Below are 25,031 nucleotides of genomic sequence, written 5' to 3'. Positions count from 1 at the left end.
CCAGCGAGAATCATAAAGTTTTTGCGCCTGTGTGCATTATTTTCTGTTTTATAGTCAATTTGGTTAGAAACATAAAGGCAGTGTCAAGAGAGATGTAGCTGTAAAGTAATGTTAGCTGCTTAGTCGACCTGTGCTTTTCATTGCATTTTTTTGTTTGCAAAAAAAATCCGGTGCTGTTAAAATAGATGTATATGCAATACTAAAAAAATTAATAGTAGGCTAGTATGCTAGGCTATATTGTTGTCACAATCTTACTATGTTACATGAGACCTCCAGTTATCATATTGGAAATAAATGTGTAATTATAACAATTAAGAAATTACATTTTTTTGTTATTTTCTCACAATGCAGTGTGCTTGATCTTCTTGCCAAGGTCAAGCCAAGCATATTGCATTGTCTACAGTAGGCCTATTCAATTCCATGTGGTGAATTTGCCTAAATCAAGTAATTTTGTCAAACTGAGCATCAGTACAGAAAATGCACATATTGTGCACAGTATACATAGTGCAGAAATAACATTTGTAATTCGAGTTATTGGGCTATAACAAAGCCTTAGTTTACCAAACATGCATCTAGCAAAGTTAATACTATTAGACTTATATTGACTCATTTCTGATTTATAGCAAAACAGTGCATATATACTCCATACTATTTTTACTATGTTTGGATGCATTATGCAGTGGCAAATATTTCAAATATGACCATTATTTTTATCATCTGGATAAATATATAATATTTATATATGGTTCTTTTGTGGGATAAGTTCTTCACCCAAAAATGACAATTCTGTCATTTACTCGCCATCATGTCATTTCTAACCCATAAGACTTTCTTTAATTTTTTTTAAACACAAATGAAATTTTTGTAATGAAATCTGAGAGCTTTCTGTTCCTTCATTGACAACTACGCAACTTGACATTTTGACGCTTCAAAACGTTCATAAAGAGATCATAAAACGAATCCATATGAATTGAGCGGTTTAGTCCTAATTTTCTGAAGAGACACGATCACTTTATATGATGAACAGATTGAATTCAGGCTTTTATTCACATATAAACATTCATCAACTCAAACATCAGTTGTGGTAAACAGAAGCTCAAGCATGTTCTCTTGATGTGCAAGAACCAATGATGTTCATCCTTGTGTTACGCATCACGATTGAGCTTTCGCAAGAACCAATGAGGATGAGAGAGGGAGGAGAGGAGAGCGGGAACGAGAGAAAGGGTAAAAGATGTTAAATTACTGAATACCTTAAAACACTCAACACCCCCAAAGGACTTTTCAAATGATAAGGTTTTTCTTTTCTTTTTTTTGTCGATTGTGTATTTTGATACATTTCTGTATGTATTCTTGCAACAACAACAAAAAATTATATATATATATATATAACCAATGAGGTTCATTCCTGTTACACAGCACGTTTGAGCTTCCACAAGAACCAATGAGGTTCATTCTCTTGTTTTTGTTTGTTTGTTTGCTTTTACACAGCAGTTTCCAAGACTCTGTGTCCTAAGATGTCACAGTTCTCTCTCTCTCTCTCTTATGAGCTGATGCCGAGAAATCGGAGAGAAAAGAAGCCATGGAGGATAAAAAAAATGATGTCTCATCAGAAAATGTTGGCAGAAATGAAGCCTGCAAGCAAAGTGCTGGACAGAATGACAGTCAGTTTATAGAAAGATGACAGTTCTGCATCAGTATGTTTTGTAACAGAGGGATTGTGAAGTAACCTTGTTTGATCTGGTCTTACGTGAACTCCTGTTTGATCACCTTCAGTGTGAACAGAAGAACTGATCAATATGATGTTTTATTGGAAGTGATCATCACGTGCATAGGCAGGCTATACGTGATGCTTTGAGCAGTGATGCTTTCAGTAAGTTTAGGAATCGTTATCAGTTCACTTCCTGTTTAAAATTATATTTTAAAATGAGCATTTGTGTATTCCTGAGTTTGAACGTAGTGACTTATGAACCAAATAAATCAAATGAAAAAACAGGCAGTAGCCTCTGGTATTAAACCTCAGCACGTTGAATTTTAATGCAACTCTGGCCAAACATTTGTTCAAGCCCCGAGCTGTTTACTCCAGTGGAGACGCAGTTTATTTCACAGCACTGTTGGGAAGCTGCTTTATCACTTTACCTGCTTTATGCTACACAATTTCCTTTAACACAGTATGGTTCAGAAATGTTTATTTTTATTCTTAAATGCTGTGTGTGTACTTGTACAATCTTTGTGAGTTTTAGACTAAGACTAACATCTTTTAGTGAGTAAAGTGAGGACATTTTGGCCGGTCCTCACCTTTCGTCTGTGTGTGTGTCAATTCCCTCTTGTTTGTTTAATATCTTATCCAATTTAAACAACTTAATGCATTTCTGAAGTACAGTAGCTCGACTACTAACTTATTTTTTCAGTAGCCTGATCAGTTTTATATAATTTTCTGCGGAGTAAGCGGTGTAGTGAGAGTCTGTGAGAAAATGTTGAATAACAGCAAACTACTAGTGCATAATACTACATGCGGTCTTCTTTTTTTCTTTTTGAAAAATAGCATGTTAAGATGCATTATGCAGTGAAAAACATTTCGAATAGAAGTGTACTAAATTGTCACATGACTCGCTATTTTACATAATCTATTTCAGTGTGTGGCGTCCAATGTTTCTTGTCAACTGTATGGCGCATGCTTTACAGCAAATATTCAGACGCACTTTTCTAAACTGTCCCCTTTCTTATATGTACGTATATGAAAATTCGGATTCATTTTAAGTTCGTTTGGATCAGATCAAAAAATAATTAAATTTTAATCTTCGTCTAAGCATTGTGAATTTTTTTTGTCAGTTAAATATTTAGCTGCACACTTCTGTTAATCACTTTTTTAAACTGTTATTTTTATTTATTGTAAAATTATCATTTAATTTGAATGCTGTCCAAATTACTTAATTGAAAAAAAAAATGTATCACATTATCAAATTAATTTTTTGTTAGTTAGTTGTTGTTACTAGCTACCTTTTTACTACATTTGTATACCTTTTAAAAAAGGCTATCTCACTCTAATGTATAACAACTTTAAATTATGAGTTGCATGACAAATTCTTGCTTTTCACTTTCTCTAATCTCTTTAATATAAAATGATTTTCTTCAGATAGCGTTGTCTCGTTCTGTATTACATCCCTGTCCTTCGCTGACTCGATTAAGTTGTCAGCTGTTTGAAAAGCAGGGGACTGTCAAGGCCAGTGTCCCATAACTCTCTCTCATAAGAGCCATGTGTAAACGGCCAAGCGTACCCACAGGAGCCGCTTGCCTCCTGTAAATGACATGTCTTTCTCATGTCCTCATTGAGTTTCATTGCATGAAGTCCAGTCATGGTAATGGCACCCGAGAGTCGTATTTGCTATCGAGGAGCGTTGCAGCGAGCGGCCACATCGCTGACGTCAACCCTTCACGCTGAGATGTTTGGTTCCCTGTGCACACCAGATCTGAGTTTCGCCCGGGCTCAAATCCATCTTTCTGAGTGAGATAAGCGTGTGCTGGCTTTGCCCAAATTCCCTGTTGTTTATGCGTCGTTTGCCAAAGCATGTGACTACTACGCTTAATCTCCAAATGTCTGGCAACGCAACTCTCTCTGCGTGGAGCATGAGGAAGAGGAGAACAAAATGCTCTTCCTCTCTCTCTCTCCTTTACTCATTACCTGAAAGATAAGAATTGGCAGTACTATCACACACACACACACACACACACACACACACACACACACACACACACACACACACACACACACACACACACACACACACACACACACACACACACACACACACACACACACACACACACACACACACACACACACACACACACACACAGATCTCCTTCTGCTCCCCTCCCACCATGTCCCTGTCGTACTCTGTTGGCCACGATAAAGAGCAGCCACACTCACGGTCTCCATCATCCGCCTGCCAAAGCGTTTAATCTCTCCGCAAAAAAGATTTGGGACAGTTCTAGGGGTTCGACAAAACATTCCCAGAGAAAAAGGTGTGGGTGAATCTCATGAAGCCTGACCAGATCATATATCACCCCAAACAAAAAGAAAGATAGCAGCTTTTTTTTTTTTTGTAGTTCAAATTAAATCATTTATTTTTTGAACCATTAAGATTGTGTGCATTGTGACATTGTGTTCATGACAATTAAGCATTTTTAGTGCATAAAAAAAATCTCATTAAAGCCAAAAAATATTTTAATTGCCTTATTATTTATTACTGAATAGGTGAAGGGACAGGATAATTATTCATTTTACATCTAGTTTTATTTTTTAAATAATCACAATAAATGAAATGTTTAAATTGTTAGTTCTAGCCGATTTAAATGGAGTAGTTAATTACTTAATATATAGATTATAATTGATTTATATATGTACTGTACTGTATATGTGTATGAAAACTACTTTAATGAGAGTTTGGTGAGACAGTATGCATAATTGTCATGTAAATGAATACACAGTGCAAAAACCACAAAGCTCCTAAAATAGACTTCATTTTTCTTTTGATTTTGAAGTGAAGCCCGGGACATGAAGGGGAAAAAAATGTGAGATGGAGGAAAAAATATTTGTCAATGGTTTTGTTCTCTCGCAAATGTTTTGCGTTTCGGGTTCCCTCTGAAAAAAAAAAACTTTTGCAGGAGAACACAAAAGCACTGACTTATTATTTTTCCTCATCTCTGTAAATATAAAGCCTGTTTCCACTGAGATCAAATGACATTGTAGGATATAAAGTCATATTGGGAGATTTATTGTTATATAATGAGATGTACAGTCTGCTGTGTATGTTTTGTAACTATGACCCAGACATGTTTTACCCTTCCTTATACCATGGCGTCCGATGACCTTGCTTGACCTCTACCGTCTTTTGCTTCGCAGCTTAGGAGGGTTTCCCAGTTCTGATTAATCTGACTTGGAAAACTGATTTTCTAATTATACCTTGAGGAGTAAGCAGTGGTTTACGGCAGATGTTCTGTACCGATTCAGTGAATCACATAATCTTCCCCTTAATTGAAGGAGAATGTTGTTTACATAAACACTCGAGCAGCGGCGGCCGGTGCTGACGGTTAAAATACAGCTTCGGCATGAATACGTTCTCCTAATCAGAGCAGAAGTCATGCGGCGAGGCGGCTGCGGTTGCTATTGTTTGAAAGGAGGCTGGTGCTTTGTTTACATCTGGTGTTACGAAGGCTGAAAGCTGGCCAGAGCCTCCTCTCCCCCTCACTGTCTTTCTGAGCTGTGAATAATAGATAAAGCCACGGTGATGATTGGCAGCGCATCTCATCTGTGTGGAGGAATGAAAGAGCGCCATGCCAGCTAGTTAATACGCACCCCGCATCACAGCGAGAGCAGGACCTCTGCGCCGGCTCGCCATTCGGCCTTCATTTTCAATTCAAAAACGCCTGTTTTGCATTTACAATTACAACAGAAGCATCTAAATGGAGTAATGAAGAATGTCTCATTGCAGGGGCATAAGCAGTATGTCTGACTAAACAAATCATGAACTTAACTAGTGTCGTTGATTCTTTATTGATCTTTTGAATAGTTGATTCATTGATCTACACCGCCCGGCCAAAAAAAGTCGCTGTTTGGATTTAAATAGCCAAATACTTAAGTCTATGATTTTATCATTATTGCAGTGATTGTTTCTATGTTGTATGTTTGACAACCATTCTTCTAACCCTAACTGATGGAGTGTGTAGCTTTTCATTTCTTAAACAACCTTGTAGAAAGACACATCATGGTCATATTTCAGGATGACAATGTCAAGATACATCAGGCTTAAATTGTGAAAGAATGGTTGGGAGGAGCATGAAGAATCATTTTCACACATGAAATGACTCCTCCGAGTCCAGACATTAAATGAATTGAGAGTCTTTGGGATGTGCTGGAGGAGACTTTACAGAGTGCTGGACTCTTGCATTGGCAATACAAGATCTTGACCAAAAATGTATTCACCTCTTGATGGAAATAACATCACAACATCAAGAGGTGTATGTGTATGTGTGTGTGTGTATATATATATATATATATATATATATATATATATATATATATATATATATAATATATATACACACACATACATATACATATACAGAGAAGGATTTTGTTGCTTTATTGTATAATGGGTTGTTAATGAGGTGAATTATATATTTTTATGTAATTTATTATCATTCTCCCTGTATGTAAATATATAAATAGTATAAATGTTGACTTTTGGTTGCTAGGCTAACAATGCAATACAAATAAATAACACTTAGTATTTGGATAAGGGTTTTTTTTTTTTTATTGAACTTTTTATCAATGCTTTTTGGTACGAAATTATATTTATTGTCAACATCCTTCTCACTTTTAAATGTTAAGTTAATCGCTATACATTCAGCTTGCGTTTGACGGTTATGTTGGATGTGTATTCTAAATGTCTTTGAGCTGGTTAAGAGAGACCCTTGGTTAAAGTCTTGCCAACTGCTTCAGTTTTCTGGTTGACTTGCTGCTCTGTTGTCTAACCAACTAGTTCTTGTTTATGTTGGGCTTCCTTAACCGTGTAATCTTGCCGGCCGGTGTTTGTCTTCTGGCTGATTGCACGTATTATGCAATGGTGAGTTGGTTTGAGAGAGAAGGAGGGAATGGCACCTGGAGTCTGCCATCAACATGCAGTCAGAGGTGCTGTCGGCTGCTGTGAGCGGTTTATTTAGACAGGTGTCTATGACATGCCCACACACATCTCTGTTGAGAGAGATGATCATTTCATGTTGTCTAGGTTTTTAACTGATTATTAAACCGTTTTGAATGCATGATACTTATCCATGATAATCATTTGTGGCACATGGGATCAATATCTCGCTCATAATGTTCTGCAAAACTGTTTTCTCACGCATTCTCGTGCAAGCAGCTACTGCAAATGCTTATGAAATTATCACATTGAGCTTTGGTGCTTCTGCAGGAAACACGCTTTAAATCTAAATTTAGATGAAATTTGGTCTTGATCCCATTCTTCACCCTTTTTCCCCCCTAATAACTTTAATGGGCTCTGTAAATAAAAATGGACTAAAATAAATAAATAAATGCAGTTGTTTTAAACACATTCTTGTTTTGTTTTTATATTATATTATATTATATTATATTATATTATATTATATTTTATATATATATATATATATATATATATATATATATATATATTTATATTATTATTATATATATATATATATATATATAATATATATATATATTTTTTTTTAGCTAAGCAGTTTAGAGGTTTTAGATTGGTCATGATTTTGATTTTATTGTTATTATTATTATTATTATTACAATTTATTACCAGTAGGTGGCACAATTTTAAAGCTTTAGTGCCCCCCTTACGTCACCTGCCAAACTTTTAATAAACATCTAAACTTTCAGAACCCTGCTTTTTTTCTTTCTTTTTTTGCAAATTTGATTACTACATTTTTATTGATAACTGTAAGCATATTCTCATTTACCATGTGTAATCTATCCCACAGAAACATAATAAAAGCAGAAAAAAGTAATGCATAAATGTGAATGTGTTTATCAGGTCAGGCCCTCTGGGTCTTCATGCTGGCAGCATTTCAGGATTGACCAGAAGATGATGGGCATGATTCCTGGGAATATTGTTTTGCTTTTTCATTTGTCCAAGTTATAGGTTGGGATAAAAGGTGAAGTTGATTGACTGAGATCAAAAAATAAACTGACCATTGACCTTCTTTATGTTCAGTACCTGTTTTAAAGCATATCAATTTAAAGATTAAACATTTGCCCTGAGCTAAGGAATCAAACTCTTTTTGTTCAGTAGTGTTTGAATCCAAAATGCCTCATTTCAATAATGCAGCATTTGTAATATGTTAAATTTGAGGACCTGAAGGCAAATTTACTGCACTTCTCTTTTTAAGCTTCGCGATATGTTAGAATCATAACGTGAATTAGGAGCCGAGTTACTGAAGAACAGACATTTACAGTCTAATAACCCATTAGGAGAGTCAGTGTCATCCATTGCCTCCATATGTTGGCTTTTTTACGGATGCATGATTCTACAATAATAGACCATTTGTTTTTAGTTGGAATCAATCATGACAGGCCTTTAGCAGCACAAAAACATTTGCAGTCGCACACGTTCTCCAACGGTCCATAAAGGCCACTTCACACCGCACCGACAGACGGCCACACACACTCCGTCGGGTTTGTCGGATCAGCTTGTTTTCGGCGATTTAACAGCGATTCAGAATTAGAATGTCTGAGAAGTGAGAAGTGCTGTAATCTGGTGACTGTCGCCGTTGGTCTGTGTGAATTGGACCCAAGTGTTCAAATACTTGCTCGATGTGGTTTGAAGTGTCACTTCTTCATGTCTCTGTTTCCTCTCAGACTGAAGAAGAAGTCCCAGTCGGTGGATATCGGCTCTCAAAGTTTTACAGCACGGCTCATCCCAAGTCTGTCCTTAACCAGATCTTCACCACCTGTTGCCAAGACAACCCCATCCGAGGTGCAAGAAAACAACACCACCAATTCCCAGTTCCGTGGTCCGCGGTGCAGTGACCTGAAAAGAGGATACACCATAGGTAAAGGAGCATCTCTTCAGTATTCACAAGTGTGTGTGTGTGTGTGCTACTCCATCACATGAGTTTCATTTTGCGCTGTATCTCTGTGTAAATGTTTGTGTGCATGAAGATGTTCACTTAAGACCAGTGAAAGTTACTCTTCTAACCTCTTCTCTGCCTCTAGTTCTCGGCTCTTCTCACTTTCTCCTATTTTTCTCCTATTACTCTGTCAACTCTCATTTCTCTCTCCTCTCCTTCTCCTCTCTCTATCCTCTTTCTCATCTATTTTTTCTCTCCTTCTCATCTTTTTCTCCTTGATCTCATGTATATCTCAGTTCTATCTATTTTATCTCTCCGTCATTCTCTCTTTTTTTGCTTTCTAATCTATCTATCTAATCTATTCTCCAGATCTCGCCGCTTTTTCATAGGTCTCTAGTTTTTCATCTCCATCTGTTTTTGCTCTCATCCATCGCATCTTTCTCCTCTCTTCTCCACTCTCTCTCTCTCCTTGCTCTCATTTCTGTCTCTTCTCTTTCTCCCGTTTCCTTTTTTCATCTTTCTCCCCATCTCATCTCTTTCTTCTAGATCTCACCTCTTTTTTATGGCTCCATAAGTCCATATTTTCTCGTCTCATCTCTTTTTGCTCTCATCAATCTAATCTCTTTCTTTTCTTATTCTCCCCCTCTCTCTCATTGCTCTCATCTGTCTCTTCTCTTTCTCCCCTGTCTACTATTTTTTTCTCTCTTCCTTATCTCTCCTCTTTCTCCTATATCTCACGTCTTTTTTCATGCCTCTCATCTCCATCTCTTTTTGCTCTCATCCATCTAATCTCTTTCTCCTCTCTTTCTCCACTCTCTCTCTCTCTCTCTCTCTCTGTGCTCTCATTTCTGTCTCTTATTTTTCTGCACTCTTCTTTCTCATCTTTTTCTCATATATCTCACATCTTTTCCTTTCTCTTTACGTTCTCCACCTTCTCTATCTGCTTTCTCTTATCCATCTCATCTCATAAGTCCAAGATGCTAGTGGTTTTGAAGGGATTGTGGAGAGAGGTCAGAGGCTTTAGAGAGAACAGGAGACTGCTTTCCTTTCATCTCGGCCTGTTTGATTGTGCTGGTGATTTGACGGCGCAGTTTAAGAGACGATCGAAAGAGACATTTCCCCAAATCAAGAAGGTCCTTCAGTGCCTCACAGAACACGGGTTTGTGTTCACTTTATTTGCACGCTCTTTAAAGCTGCTTTGCCAAATGTATAAAACGGATAATAAAATATGTACAATAAACCTAACCATAAGTTGTGCTATAGCTACAATTATCTTTATTAGTATTGCTATATTTAATGGTAGGGATTTGAGCAAACTCCTGTGGTAAAAACTTAGCTAACTTATAGCTAACTTGCCCCACAATAACCTGTTATTTCAGTATTATTTATATAGTAGGCCTATATTTTAATATTTTCAGTTTTCATTTTAATTTTATGTCAAGGTTTAGTAATTTAGTCTTTTTGTTTTTGTCATTTTCACTAGTTGTTTATATTTCAAAATATTTTTTATTTTAGTTTGTCTTTTTTTAGTTCTTCAGCTTAAACTTAATTTATTTCAGTTTCAATGCAACATTTCTAATTATCATTTGAGTTTTTTTAAGTTTACATTTTTCATCTAATATTTATATTTTATTTTATTTCAGATTAATTTCAAGCAACAAAATTATTTTTCTAAGCAATTAGACGTGTAATTTTAATATGATGATATAAAAATTTATAAAAAGATGATAAACCAAGAGAAATCCCACTGATGCCATTGCAGAAGTAAAGCGGACGAGGCTTGTATTAACCTGAAAGGGTTTATTTTGGTATAATGATCGGCTGACTATGCCCTGCTGCTTAAATAAATGAGCATGGAATATTGATCTGAGTTGAAATTTGATTTCATTAAGTGAGAAGAAAGAGACTTTGGAGCCATACGAGAGACACTGAACTGGCACATGTAGAAAATGTGTCGCCTGGAACAGCATCCAGTTATAGTTTAAAGTCCCCCTGTGGTGAAAATCAAGCTTTTAATGTTGTTTACAAGTCTATGTGGTGTTTTTGATATGCGTTAAGACAAACCATGAGCAAATTCATATGTCAACATCATTGCTGAGTATTTTCTCCTTAAAACCGCAGTGAACCTAAGACGGTCTCAAAAACGCGGTTTGAAATCTCTCTGGTGTTTCTGACGTCACAAACTACATTTTAACCAATCACGTCAACGAGTGAATCTCTGAGCTGTTGTGAGTGATCGGAGGCGGGGCTAATTTGCATATTCATAGAACCGCGTATACTAAATGAGGCAAGAGTGTAGAGTTGCATTCAAGCTTTTTTAAGGCATGCATTTAAATAATTGTTTTTATCCAAAGAAAAAACATTTAAATGTCATTTGGGCGATCAAAGATGAGTTTAAACGGATACAATTATTGACTACAGTGTGACTTTAACAGTCATTATTATCAGAATCAAGTATTCATGAGTCGTGTCATTATAATGAACGATATTTTACTATCATTCCCACTCTTTTTATGGTAATTGGTGATGTTTCTGTTCTTATTGTTTGACTTTCTCCTGTCTTTTAGAGGCCGTGCCCTCTGGCAATCACTGCAAATCACGGCACAGTTTGCCTCCTCATAGTGCCTCTAATTGGTGGAGACGACCGCAGGAGAGAGAAGTGTTATTGATGGCCGCACGCTGGGCATCTTTTCATCCTGTGTCAGAACCGCCATTAAATCCACACCACATATCCCGCTACATTTTAATAACCTGCCCTCATGTATCCCGCCAAATTATACTGTCATTTCCAGCTCGACGTGAGCGATGGTTTAGAGTGTTTTAATGCTTTTAAATGAAAATGACCCTGACAGACCATTCGGTCTCCTTAAATGAGAGTGGTTTTATAGCAGGAAAGCATACATGCCGCAATAAGTGCTTTTGGTTAGCTGCAAATGGGTCAGGGTGAGCGGGGTATAAATTCGTCCATGTGGACATAAGCCTGCAATAATGAAATAAGTGCAGATCTTGGGGTGATGTGGGAAAAGCGCTTCAGGTAATCAGCAGAGAAGGAGTCTGTTCCACAACGGTCCCATAGGGTCCTGTTCTAGCCTTAATACCTAACTCACCTAATTCTGTTAACAAGATACAGGATAGTCTCTTATATAAGCCTCCTTTATCTGATCTTTATCCTGTAGTTCCTTAGGATGACATTATCTAGCCTCAGCCTTTGGTGCTGGTTATGGTGGTATATACATGTAAAGTTTAGTGGAGATCAAGCAGGAAATACGTGGTTGCAAAAAGCTACATGGCTTGGTGATTCACCAAAAGCAAAAAAAAAAAAAAAAAAAAAAAAGTGCCTAAAGCATAAAGATAACCAGCAGTTGGTTAACTGTACATTTAAAGTGGTTACATATACTGTTCAAAAGTTGTTGTTGTTGTTTTTAAGGAAATTTATATTTTTATTCAGCAAGGATGCATTCAAATTGATCAGAAGTGACAGTAAAGATTTATAATGTTACATAAGATTTATATTTCATACAAATGCTGTTCTATCTATTCATCAAGGAATCCATTTGTTTCCACAAAAATATAAAGGAGCACAACTGTTTTCAACATTGATAATAATAAGAAATGTTTTTGAGCGGCAAATCAGAAAATTCAGCTTTGCCATCACACAAATAATTGACATTTTAAAATATATTCAAATAGAAAACCATTATTTTCAATTGTAATATTTCACAATATTTAAAAAAAATGCTGCATTTGTGATAAAATAAGTGCAGGCTTGATGAGCATAAGACACTTAAAACATTTCATAATCGTACCCACCCCAAACTTTTGAACGGTAGTGTATTTAAACAAGAATTTCTTCAGTATATTATATGCCATTTAAGAAGGATGAAGAGTGATTGATTTTAAGACACATGCTTGATAAAGCCTCTCCTTTGAGTTTTTCTAAGTTCCCTTCAGTCGATGTTTCATGTCATCCTCCAGCCGTTAAATGTAAGCGTCTTCCTCCACATGCGATCTAACGCGGCGTCATGCTTAATGCCTCTGTGTTTCCGTTCTCATTAGGAGGCTGAGTATGATTTGCTGTCTGTGTGATAGGGTGAACTGTCAGACGGCTCAAGACTGATAGCAGCACTAATGCTTGTGGAAAGGTAGAATGTTTGTCCTGTTCTGCTGTAATGTATTCTGAAGGTGCTGACCTGTGGGGTCAGGAGAGATTCTGTACGAGATGAAGATCTGGTTTACAGGGAAGCAACAGATGAGGGTGAAGCAAGCTAACAAACAAATGTCATCCTGATGAAGAACGGTCAGGCTGTTGGGAACTGGAGCTGGGTTTCTAATTACCCACTGTCTGCTGCCCTTACAGACCTCAGACTGTCGTCATGTGCGTTCACATATTCCAGAACTATCTGAAAATAGCAGAAACAATGCCAGTGTATTTTTTCCAGTGAAAATAACTGAACTTTTAGAAAGGTAATGTTAGCTGATATTAATAACTGAAAAGTGCGTTTTGTTTTGTTTTTCATTTGTTGCAAGCATAAAACACCCTAACCCAAACTACCCTTTTGTTATTATTGGAAAATACAATTGTATTTTTATATATATATAAAAAAATTATATAGTACAAATGTAAATATATATTGTGTGTGTGACATTTTTAAATATTTGTATTTCATAAAATTTGTTTAATATTTTATAAAATATATGACCATTCGGCATTCGCAAGTGCATGGGATGAAAGTACAATATAAACTAGAGAGAGAAAAATCCCACACACTACTCAAACTTGTTTATTTTTCCCCTAGTACATATTAAGTATTCAAATATTTTCATAATGTTTCATAAATTATATATTTTTTATTTTAATGCATATACAATTTAATGCATATTTTTCAAATACATTTCTAATATATTTACATTTTAGATTTATATTCATATATTTAATTCATTTTAGCACACACTTTCTATGTCTGACTGGCATCTTTCACTGGTTGTATGTATGAAAGCATGAAAATCACAAAAACACTCGTATATCATGTTTGTTTGCACACAGCAGTGTCCTGCTATATTATTTACACACTGAAATAGATTGGTTTGTGTGTTCGGTGGAATGATGGCGGTGCAGAGACGGTTACTGTAACCAGCCTTCAGCCTCCACCTGCACGCTCCATCAGCGCCCGACCTGCTGACTCCGATTCAATTAGCAGCAGTTCAATAGATTGAGCAAGTGTTGAGCTCAAGCGTGGCTTCAATCCGCAGGCTTCTCTCAGGCTGCAAAAGGAGCCGCATATATTACCCAGGAGAAAACGTCGGTGGCATTTACTCTCCTGTGCTATAAAATAGAGAAGGCCACAATGGCAGACCGATTTAGAGTTTATGACTGGTCTGTTAGGCCTAGAGGAGAACTTGACAGTTTCTAGCACTCTGCTTTGTAAAGTGCTAATGTTTATTTGCTCAGATTGATGCGGTCTCGCATGTACCTGATCTCCAGCAGTGCCTGTGCATCCTTCTGCTTACACAGCCACAGCAAATGAAGACGCCACTTTTGAGGAGAAAAACAGCCCCTGCACGTCTGTAGCAGACAGGATCGACAGACACCCCCGGAGGCTTCAGTGTGGGTAACACGCGTTATCGACAAGCCTGTGACTGTTAAACGGCTGAAATATGTGAACCGTGTTGCATTCGGATCAATCCCGTTCCATTCAGGTCAGCTTTAGCTGTGGTGCAGTGGCCCTTCATGATGTCATTACTATCTCCGCCCTAGTTCACGCTGACCTTTTGTGTTTTAACTGATTGACCTGCCTTGAACCTAGTTATCATAGTTAATGCTGCTCACGGCCACAGCCTGGGCTTCTGGGCCACGCGGAGATCCGATTTAAAAAGAAGGATCCAGGACCACTTGCTGAAAAGGTCAGGTATGATGGTGGATTACTGAGGCGAGTCCTGCAGATTATGTGAGGCTGTTTGTCACATTTCATAGTTTTATGTTAGGGGTTGTTTACTATTTAATGTAGTCAGTGTCCACCGGTTTTTATCGGCCATTTGTGAAACAAAAACAAGCTGATCTTGCATTGTTTTGTGCTCTTTTCCCTTTTATGCAAATCAGGTAATAATGTAAATATTCCTCTCAAAATTGTGGCTTTTAGCATCCCTTTTAAATAAACTTTACCAGAATGACAAAGCTCACGGCGCTGTGCTATTCCAGTGCATTTAGCACCTGCATAAAATCGGTTACGAGTGCTCTGTGAAAAAGATTTCACGCAAAATACTGCATGCTAATGTGGTGCAACTATTTAGTAAATCTGAACCTCAGAGTTTGGTTTGAGGCAACTTTGGCTTGTAAAATGATAAATCCGTGGGTAAAATCGTATATTCAGCTTTGTTTTATGAGTTATGTCTCATAACTTTACTATTGAAACAAAAACTAGATACCATACTTGAGCAAAAAAAGTCGTTTTTTCAATGATTTTCAATAGCTGCTACTACATTTTTTTTTTAATGAAAAATACATTTTATTTATATAGCGCCTTTCCAAAGCACAAGAACACTTTACAATCAATCAAACCAAAACACATCTTAACAGGGCCGGAGATAAGATACCAAGCAAGAAGTTATTGCAGAAAATTAGCATGCAAACATGTCTGATGCGCCATATGTTAAATTAGATCAGCACAGGCAGTGTGAAATATAGCAACCAACAATCTAATCCGAAACCATAAGCCGTGAGTGTTATTATAGGTCAAATAGAAAATAGAACAGCATCCTTTACTCAATTTAAAAACAATAGAAGTATGACAAGATCATACTGAATCAAACTCTAAATCAACATGCACCATTGCTAAATTTTCAATATATTGTAATCATTATTTTCACAACTTGTGATTATTACTTCAATGAGCTCTACAGTACATTGATACATTGTTTGCTAACTGCGTGATTTGTACTATATATGTACATTTCTGAAATGCATTACTTGGACAGTCACCTCTGATAACAGTTAGCTCTAAATTGTAATGTAGACACACACATTTTCTGTAAAGCTGCTTTGAAACGATATTGTGAAAAGCACTATATAAATAAATGTGAATGTGTGAATTGAATGAGAGAGGTGCTGTGTTCTTTTTGTTGATGAATACAGATTGAAATATATGTCTGAGTAGTCAGTGTTCCCAGAAACAGCGTAAGAAAAACACAGCATCTCGGTTAAAGGTTAATTGTTTGCTTTAAGCTTCCCTTCACAGCATATTTGCTGTGTTGTTTATTATTGTCACGAAATATCACCTGTTTTTATTTGTCAGGGTTTTCTGTGCATGTTATTGTCATGCCACAGTGTTACCAGCATCTCTTCCACAGATTGACCCTTCTGGGACCAAATGTTTCTTGAGTTCCGAAAGGTTCTGTGAGTTAACAAAGCGGAGTTACAAAGTGGCGACAAATGCTTGACATGTGGTCAATAACTGACACAGAATGAGCAGAATTATATGGCGGTGTCCTTTTAATGTCATGTGGAGGAGGATATGAGCTACATCACAGTAGCTTTTGAAAGGTTAAGTCAAGCATTAAAGCAACGGGGGGAACTGATGGTAAATCAACATCCTAACAGCTCAGACACGCATTAATGGTCAGATGAAATCTAGAGGACGTCATCATTCCTGTAGATGTCATATTCTTTTAGAAATTATTAATACTTTAGTTCAGCAGTGACACAATTAGTTTAATCAAAAGTGACCGTAAAAACATTTGTAATGTTGCAAAAGATTTATATTTTAAATAAATGTTGTTCTTTTGAACTTTGGTATTCATCAAATAATCCTGAGAAAAAAACGTATCACTTTCCACAAAAATATTGAGCAGCATAACTGTTTTCTTCATTGATAATAATAATAAATGTTTCTTGAGCAGGACATCACCACATTAGAATGATTTCTGAAGGATCATGTGACACTGAAGACTGGAATTTCAGCTTTGCCATCACAGGAATAAATTACATTTTAAAATATATTAAAATAGAAAACAGTTATTTTAATTTGTAATAATACATTTATTGTATTTTTAGACCCCAAACTTTTGAGCGATAGTGTGCATGCTGTACAAGGACTTGGTGAAAAGTTGTATTGAGCTAGTTCACTCAAATAAATCGGCTGAATGAACTGAATCACTAAAACGAATCAAACGTGCAGTGCTTCGTTTGAAAGATAGAGCGGACACTTTAGGATAGCATGTTTGATTATTCCCTCAGTTTGCTTAACTGGGTCGGTATTGGAAAAAGTGCTCTGTTTTGAAAACTCTAGCTAAGTTAATAGCATCATACTTTGTGTTAGTTACTGCCCTGCTCTCAATGCTCTCCATGTCTAACTAGATTGGCAGTCACAGTACCTCTCAGACGAAGGCACAGAGATTCATGGATTAGGCCGTGGGGTGAAATGAAAACTGTTTGCTTTCCTGGAGGTGGTTCTGCATCCAGGGCTGAATTTACTGCTGCATTCCCCTCGGAAAGATTGGTGCCGCTGGATTTATAACCAGTGCTGTATAATTACTCTCCCTCCCCTCTGTCTCTCTCTCGATTTGAGCAATTTATCTATCAGAGTCTGAGTTCTCCCTCTGTCGCTCCTCAAAACTCGGCTCATGTGCATTGTGCTGACCAGGGATGGATTTTTCTTGATTATTATTGATTAAGGGAATTTTAAATGAGGGGCAAGCAGTTTTCCCTGTGGTTTTGCCTTCCTATCGATTGAACCCCTCGCTGTGTAAAATAAGTTCTTCCAGTCCTCATAAAGGCTGATATTTGTTTTAGTTTCCGTTTACTGTGCAGGGTGACGTCAGACAGATTTCTGTACTTGTGTACTGTAACTTGAGTTCCTAGATTATTGTTTCCCTTATCGTTTCATCATTATTGCCAAAAGTAAATGTAAATCAAGCTTAAAGCCTGAAATTCGCTCATTGTCGCCACCAAGACTCTGCTCAAATACATCGTAAATTATCTGTTTGGTTTCAGTGTTGAGTGCATTTGTGGCTTGAGTCCATTTATAATGTTATTCAAGGCACTAAGAAAGTTTTATGACCATTTTCCACTGTTACACTGAATAATATCTAACACTCTGTGCTTGTTATTTTGGCTGGTTAGATAAAGTTAGACCATTGGGTTTACATGCCCGATGGTTGTTTACATTGCTTTATATATATATATATATATATATATATATATATATATATATATATATATATATATATATATATATATATATATATATATATATATATATATATATATGCAAACACTTCAGTTTAGGGTCAAATTTTAGGTTCTCAATTTTAACTAGTTGCTGCTTAGCATGCATATTACGGTATTGGCAGTTTATTAGTGCTTAAAGCACATATTAATGCCTTATTCTGCATGACCATATTCTACATCCCTTAATCTTACCTAATACCTAAACTTAACAACTACCCTAACTAGCCTATTAATAAGGTTATTGAGGTTTATTGAGTCAAAAGTCGTAGTGTAATAGTGAGAATTGGGTAAAGTGTGACCGAATTTGTTATTTTATAATTCTATAGATTATATGTACATTTAAAACATCTTCATTATTCATCCTAACATAGTGGAATAATTTAACCTGCATTCTTTCTGCATGTTTTTTGCAATTATGCTACATCAGTTGAAAATATATAGACCTACGTATGTGTAATGCATTGAATTATATTATTATTATTCAGATGCGTTTCCTTGACTGCGCTTCTGTTATTTGATTTGTCTGTCATAATTCAATCATTAAAGCAAATGCCAAACTAAACTGTCAAAAATGCAGTCATTTATATAGACTTTACATAAATGTTTCGATTACTATAAAATTATATCAGATAATAGGGATAAGTTTACATCATCTATCATTGGGAGACAATGGCACCCTTTCATGCTTTTCTAATGTAGCTATAAGAACTAAATTAGCAAAATTGTCTATGCATTTCAATTGATTATTCAATTGATCATCATGCTAAAGTAATCTTTAAATATGTTGCTTGTATTTCAAAAGAGAACAATATTTTTTTTATAATATTGGATGATGCATCATTATGCTAAAGTAATCTCTAAATATGTTGCTTGTATTTCAAAAGAGAACAATATTTTTCATAATATGAGTGTTTTAAAGCAGTGGAAAAACTTGTAGACCAAATCAGCTGAAGGGTCATTGGTGTCTTTCCGGCCCAGGAATGAGAGATATCCTCAGATGGTGCCAATCACACTGGCACATCTCTGTGATTGTAGCCTCATAGTCTTGATTACCCTCTGCCACCCTGAGTCTCTCACCAGCAACATCCACCTCCATCCTCTTTATCACAAGCACTTGTCCGTTTCTTTTCTCTTAATCAGCGCACGAATGAAAGGAGACAGGCGTTAGGCCATTATAATTCATGCACCAGCGCTTAACATAATGATGAAGAATATGAGCATGTCCTTCTGAAAGGGAAAGCAATTAATTCCCCCTGCAGAGTTCAGGAGAAGATATTGACACAGCGGTTAGCATAAGATTGAACGTGTTTTGTTTACATCAGCCTGATCTCTGTGTTTCTCCCACAACATCCTGCTGGGTTATTACTTGACCACACAACTGAGTGAAGCTTAGGCTTTATTGTTTTAATAAATTGGCCAGATAAAGATGCTAGTGCATTTCCGACGGTTCTCTTTCTGTTCCACTACTGGGCTCACATTTTCAAATTAGATTATTTTAGAAATATTTTTACATACTTGAAAATATAGCCAAAAATATTCCAAATATAGATTTTAAAAAATATATTAACATGAATATACTTTCAATAAGTTTGTTACTTATTTACCTATATATTTTTGTTTCCAGTATTGTCCTATATTTTTAAAAATATTTAAAAATAGACAAACAGTTGGCAAAACTATGTTGCAAATATAGATTGTAAAATATTTTCAATACATTTTACTTTTCATTGAAATTTCATTATTGTCCAAAATATATTTCAAAAATATACACAAAATGGTATATGTTGTATATGCTATATGGTATGTATAATAATAATAAAAATAGATATATTTTGCATTTATCCAAAATGTGTTTTATGATTGGAAATGTTTTTTTCTTGCCCCCTGAAGTACATTTTGTATAGGCTACATTTTGCCATTTAAGGTTAAGTTTAAACAAAATATATTTTCATTTAACAAAAATGAAGACTTAGCAAAGTTTCCTAAACGTTAAACCATATGTTGTCTGTGGAGGCCGTAGTCCTCTAGCTGCACACTAAAGCAGACCCCATGCAGTGGGCTGTTAGGACACTCGAGAGGTCGTGAGCCATTGCACACGTTACGAGTCGGTTAACATGAGAACCGCATTAAAGCAGCTAGTACACAGCATGACTGTATCAGCGGCAATCATCTGAGCTTCCGTGATAAACACCGAGACTGGAGATTTCAATGTTGCTGGTGTTGCTATGTGATGTGGTTGTGTATGATTTGCCAATAGGGGACACTGGTCAAAAGCAGGCCGACTCCCAGAATTTTTTATCTCAGGAAAAAATCGTATGGAAATCGCTGATGCTCGTATGGTCACGGCTCGCATTGTGAGCGGAATTACGAGCCGAGTCCGAGTACCTTACGGACACCTCCCGAGATGTTGTGGAGTCGGCCCAATTTTGACCAGCATATAGGCTGTCCCCTATTGCCAAATCATACACAACTACGTCATATACAGTATTCCAGAATATTATTATAGCCATGTGGCTACAACCCTACAGCGTGTGCATACAAGCACAAACTCACACACGCTCTCTAGTTGTTTTGTTGAAGGGAATGGCTGTGCTGTTATCTGCTTTTCCCCAAATCATTTGCAAACTAGTCTTTTTTTTTATTTTATTTCTTTTTTCTATCTGAAGCTATAGAATTAACACTGTCCATGTTTAGCACGAAAGCTCATGCGATTGCCGCCGGCTTGCCGTACAGTACCGTGTACAAGCTGCTTTGGCACGATTATCAGGTTAACTGACTCGTAGCGTGTGCAATGGCTCACAGCCTCCCGAGTGTCCGAACTCGCACAGTGTACATCCACCCGTACATGTTTAAAAATGATCGGAGGTCGGGAGGTGCTCCTAACGTTCCCAGCTCGGCTCGTAATCCCTCTCCCACAATGCGAGCCTCGACCATACAAACATCAACGATTTCCACATGATTTTCCAGAGAGAAAAATCGCCTGCAAGCGTAGTGTACGCCCGGCTTTAGGCTGTGGTGTGGATCAGATCAGTGCAGTTGTGTGTTAAGCAAAGGTCTTGGCTCTCCTGTATATCTTCAGGAAGAGCGAGTAAAAGATGGGAGACCATTTTCAAATCAAGATTTCATGTATTAGCATGATAACTGCGTATTCTGTTTCCAGGTTGATGAGCCAGGAATCCCACTTTTCAGAATCACGATGCTTTTCCCAGGGGGTTGCTTGTTTGTTCGGGTGTCCCACAGTTCTAATGCCTCCTTTGGATTTTGAAGCTAAACCCTTTGTGCTCTGTAACCAGGACAGATATGACATAACCATATCAGCTACAGAAAAAACAGAGCGGGATGAAGAAAAAAATCCTGATGCCAAAATGGAACACAATTCAGTATGACGAGAGGCTTATCCGCTAAAAATAGCTTTGTCTTCCTGATGCGATTTTCTTTCTTTGTACAGGGATTTTTCCTCCACAAATGCCATCAGGAAATGCCTGCCGTTAAAGCTGCCTTCTGTCCCCTTGTGTACAGGACTCAATGCATGTGACTGCCAGTGATGCCTTTATTTTGTAGGATGATACGTTCACATGATGAGGTTCTCATTCTTGGGTCACGACCCCACGTGGGGTCACCAGAGATACAGGTGGTGATGTGGGAGATTTCTGTGGACTGACTCTGATTTTAATACATCTTTTGTTTTCACAGTGTGATTTAAATCATGTGTTGCAGAACTGCAGTCAACTTTTTTGGAAACCGCAATACATTTTTTTTGCCTTATTCTTTAAGGAATAAGAATAGATGAATAGAAAGTTCAAAAGAACAGCATTTATTTGAAATAGATTTTTTTTTTTGATTATTAATCTTTACTGAGACATTTGATCAATTGTATGCATCCTTGTCAAATAAAAGTGTTCATTTCTTTCTAAAAACACATATCAACTGCAAAAATAATGATAGTTTTTGTCTGTTTCTATTTCAGTTGCAACGTGCCTAAAGTCGTTCAAAAAAGGTTGAGTGATATGTGTTTTTAGAAAGAAATTAATACTTTTATTTGACAAGGATGCATAAAATTGATCAAATGTCTCAGTAAAGACTAAAAATCCAGCGATTGGTTGTTGTAATGACATTTTACCAGATGATTGGTTGCTGTGACGAGTTTAGCAGTTGATTGGTTGCCGTGTGTGTCTATGCAGTCACTTGTGTTTGATGAATGCAGTGTGTAATTGCAGTCCCTGATTCTCACTGTAATGGCTAAGCAACTGCTGAGGTCAATTGAGCAGAAAAGTTAAAATAGCCTCATAAAAACACTTCTGTCTGCTGATGTGAAGGATCTGACTGATGCCTCTCATGACTGCACTCAAAACTTGAATGCCTCAGTTGAGGGACCATTATGCATTTGTGTCTTTAGTGGAATGATTCATTCTCTTGATATTCTACGAAGACGCCATTCAAGGCCAGACTGAGTCATGTGCATTTGTCTTGTGAATATTCATTTGTTTCTGCGCCGTTTGGACAGCATAATCATCTGTTAGAAGGTGCTGTCATCCGAGAGAGGGAAAGCAGTAGTTTTGTCTTTGAGGCGTTCATGAAAGCCTTCCACCTGCATGATGTGCCTCAGGGGAAGTGTGGGATTTCTGCTCCATTGGCAGCAACAAACTGTAGGCCATGTTATTATTGCAAAAAAAAAAAAAAAGCCTATTTTTCAGATTTATAGTAATATTCAATATGTATTTCAATATGTATGCATTTGTGGTTAAATAAACAGTTTTTTTTTTATCCGCTCAGTGGAAACAATTTTCAGCCAAACGGATATTATTGAAAGTAAAATGCAATTAAATCTTATTAAAAATAGTCAATACATGTTTTCCACACTTTTTCTACAAAATGAACACAATATAGTTCGACATTTAATAATTTTCATTTACTTTTACTTTATGTTCACCAATTTCTTTAAATTCTATATAAGTGCGTGTGTGTGTGCGTGCGTGCGTGTGTTAATTTATGTAATCATATGAACAACTTTGTACAATGTCAAAAAAGTTTAAAACTGCAACCGTGTGTGTGAATTCCCACTTGTTTGTTTGATATCTTATCAAATTTAAAAAGCTTCATGCATTTCTGAAGTACAGTAGCTCGGCTACTAACTTTTTTTGTGTGTAAAACTTTAGAGTTTAAAACTGCGACCTATTATAATGATTATAATCTATTATAGTGCTCTCATATTCCCCAAGGCTCCACTGGGATAGGAGAAAGCAAATTACCATCCCAAAAATTCCCACACAAGGAAAATGGAACGAAATGAGAAATGTTTCAGGTATTGAATGTCATACATCCATTATGCTGTATTTCATCTCCACATTCACAATCTCTATACAATTCCTTCCTCTGCTCCACATTTTGTGTCATAAATAATATTTCCCTTTTATCCTTTATCACAAATACAGCTGTTGTACGGGAGACAGCCTGTCTGCCGTAATCTGATTGTATTTAGTGCTCATTCATTACAGCAGCAGAGCTTCACTGCCTTCTCTATTAACTGCATCTGCCCAGCCGGACTGAGTTTTTGCTCCATTTGTGTCTGTCTAATTGGGCCTGTAAACTGTGAGGCTAAGGGTAATGTGCAGATGTTCATCCTTGTGTTGATGTGCTGTGTGTCTGTGTGTGTGTGTGTGTGGTGTCTGGACACATTCAATGTAGAGATGGCAGTTCTGGTAGTGGTTTAGTACATGCAAAAAAAAAAAAAAAAAATCAGGTACTTTTCATCTATATCATTTCTTCCAACCTGATCTCACAGGAAATCCTAATTATGTTACGAGATAGAAATTTGGTATGAACAACTTTGTTTTGTGCTTCATATTTTTATTTTGATGGGTTTATGTGGAAAATATTCCACATGTGGCTGCAAAAGTGGTTTCAATTCACAGGGCCCAGAACAAATTGCTGTTGGTGGGTTCCTGCTCCCATAGGCTTAAATGAGGATGTTAAATGTACCATAGACGGCTCCCTGACAAAACAGTTTGAGTCTTAAATGTTTGCATGTCTTTGCACGTCTCTTACATCAGTGAGGATCAGACTGTTCTTACAATAATTTAAGACTTATTATGTTACAGTTCCTAATTAATTTACTGGCAGAATATGGCAAGCATCTCCATTTAATTTACTCATCAAAGGCAATTTTTCTTGCATTTGGTGCTGGATGTGTGTTCATTTTTAGACCCTTGTTGACTATATAAAATGTTATTGGTTACAGTGATGTGTACGCGCTTGTGTGTTTGTACTGTATACACACTCACCGGCCACTTTAAGTACACCTTGCTAGTACCTAACGGGTTGGACCCTCTTTTGCCTTCAGAAATGCCTTAATTCTTTGTGGCATAAATTCAACGAGGTGCTGGAAACATTTCTCAGAGATTCTGGTCCGTATTGTCATGATAGCATCACACAGTTGCTGCAGATTTGTCGGCTGCTCATGATGCGAATCACCCGTTCCACCACATCCCAAAGGTGCTCTATTGGATTGAGATCGGGCTTTAGATGCCATTTGAGGATAACAAACTCATTGTCATGTTCAAGAAATAAGTTTGAGATTATTTAAAGGAACACTCCACTTTTTTTTGGAAATAGGCTCATTTTCCAACTCTCCTAGAGTTAAACAGTTGAGTTTTACCGTTTTCGAATCCATTCAGCCGATCTCCAGGTCTGGCGGTAGCACTTTTAGCATAGATCATTGAATCTGATTAGACCGTTATCATCTCTCTAAAAAAATTACCAAACAGTTTCAATATTTTTCCTATTTAAACTTCCTATTTAAGACTCTTCTGTAGTTACATTGTGTACTAAGACCGACAGAAAATGAAAAGTTGTAATTTTCTCGGCCAATATGACTGAACTATACTCTCATTCCTGCGTAATAATCAAGGAACTCGCAGCCGTATCAGCAGCGCAATGATATTACAAACTTAGTGCCGGTCACGTTGGAAGTTATAGCTGGGGACTATTTTCAGGCGCTGCGTAATATCAGTGCACCTGCTGGTACGGCAGCAGTTCCTTGATTATTACGCAGGAATGAGAGTATAGTTGCTATTGGCCTAGAAAATCTCAACTTTTCATTTTCCGTCGGTCTTAGTACACGATGTAACTACAGAAGAGTCGTTTTAAATGGGAAAAATATCGAAACTGTTTGGTCATTTTTTTGAGAGAG

General features: G+C 36.8%; 1 protein-coding gene across 4 annotated transcripts in view; it reads left to right on the top strand.

Annotated features, from left to right (window-relative positions):
• oxr1a (oxidation resistance 1a) overlaps positions 1-25,031 on the top strand; it is a 144,964-nt gene that overhangs the window by 51,442 nt on the left and 68,491 nt on the right. For all 4 annotated transcript variants that reach the window (XM_079626937.1, XM_079626936.1, XM_079626933.1 and 1 more), the window contains one exon: positions 8,408-8,601. In XM_079626937.1, the coding sequence (XP_079483063.1) occupies positions 8,408-8,601 (194 nt within the window). The remainder of the gene's footprint in view (positions 1-8,407; positions 8,602-25,031) is intronic.

This window comes from Phoxinus phoxinus, assembly GCF_949152265.1.
Source record: "Phoxinus phoxinus genome assembly, chromosome: 10".
Taxonomy (NCBI): domain Eukaryota; kingdom Metazoa; phylum Chordata; class Actinopteri; order Cypriniformes; family Leuciscidae; genus Phoxinus; species Phoxinus phoxinus.
The sequence above is the reverse complement of the archived record's forward strand: the minus strand, read 5'-3'. Positions and strand labels throughout refer to the sequence as shown.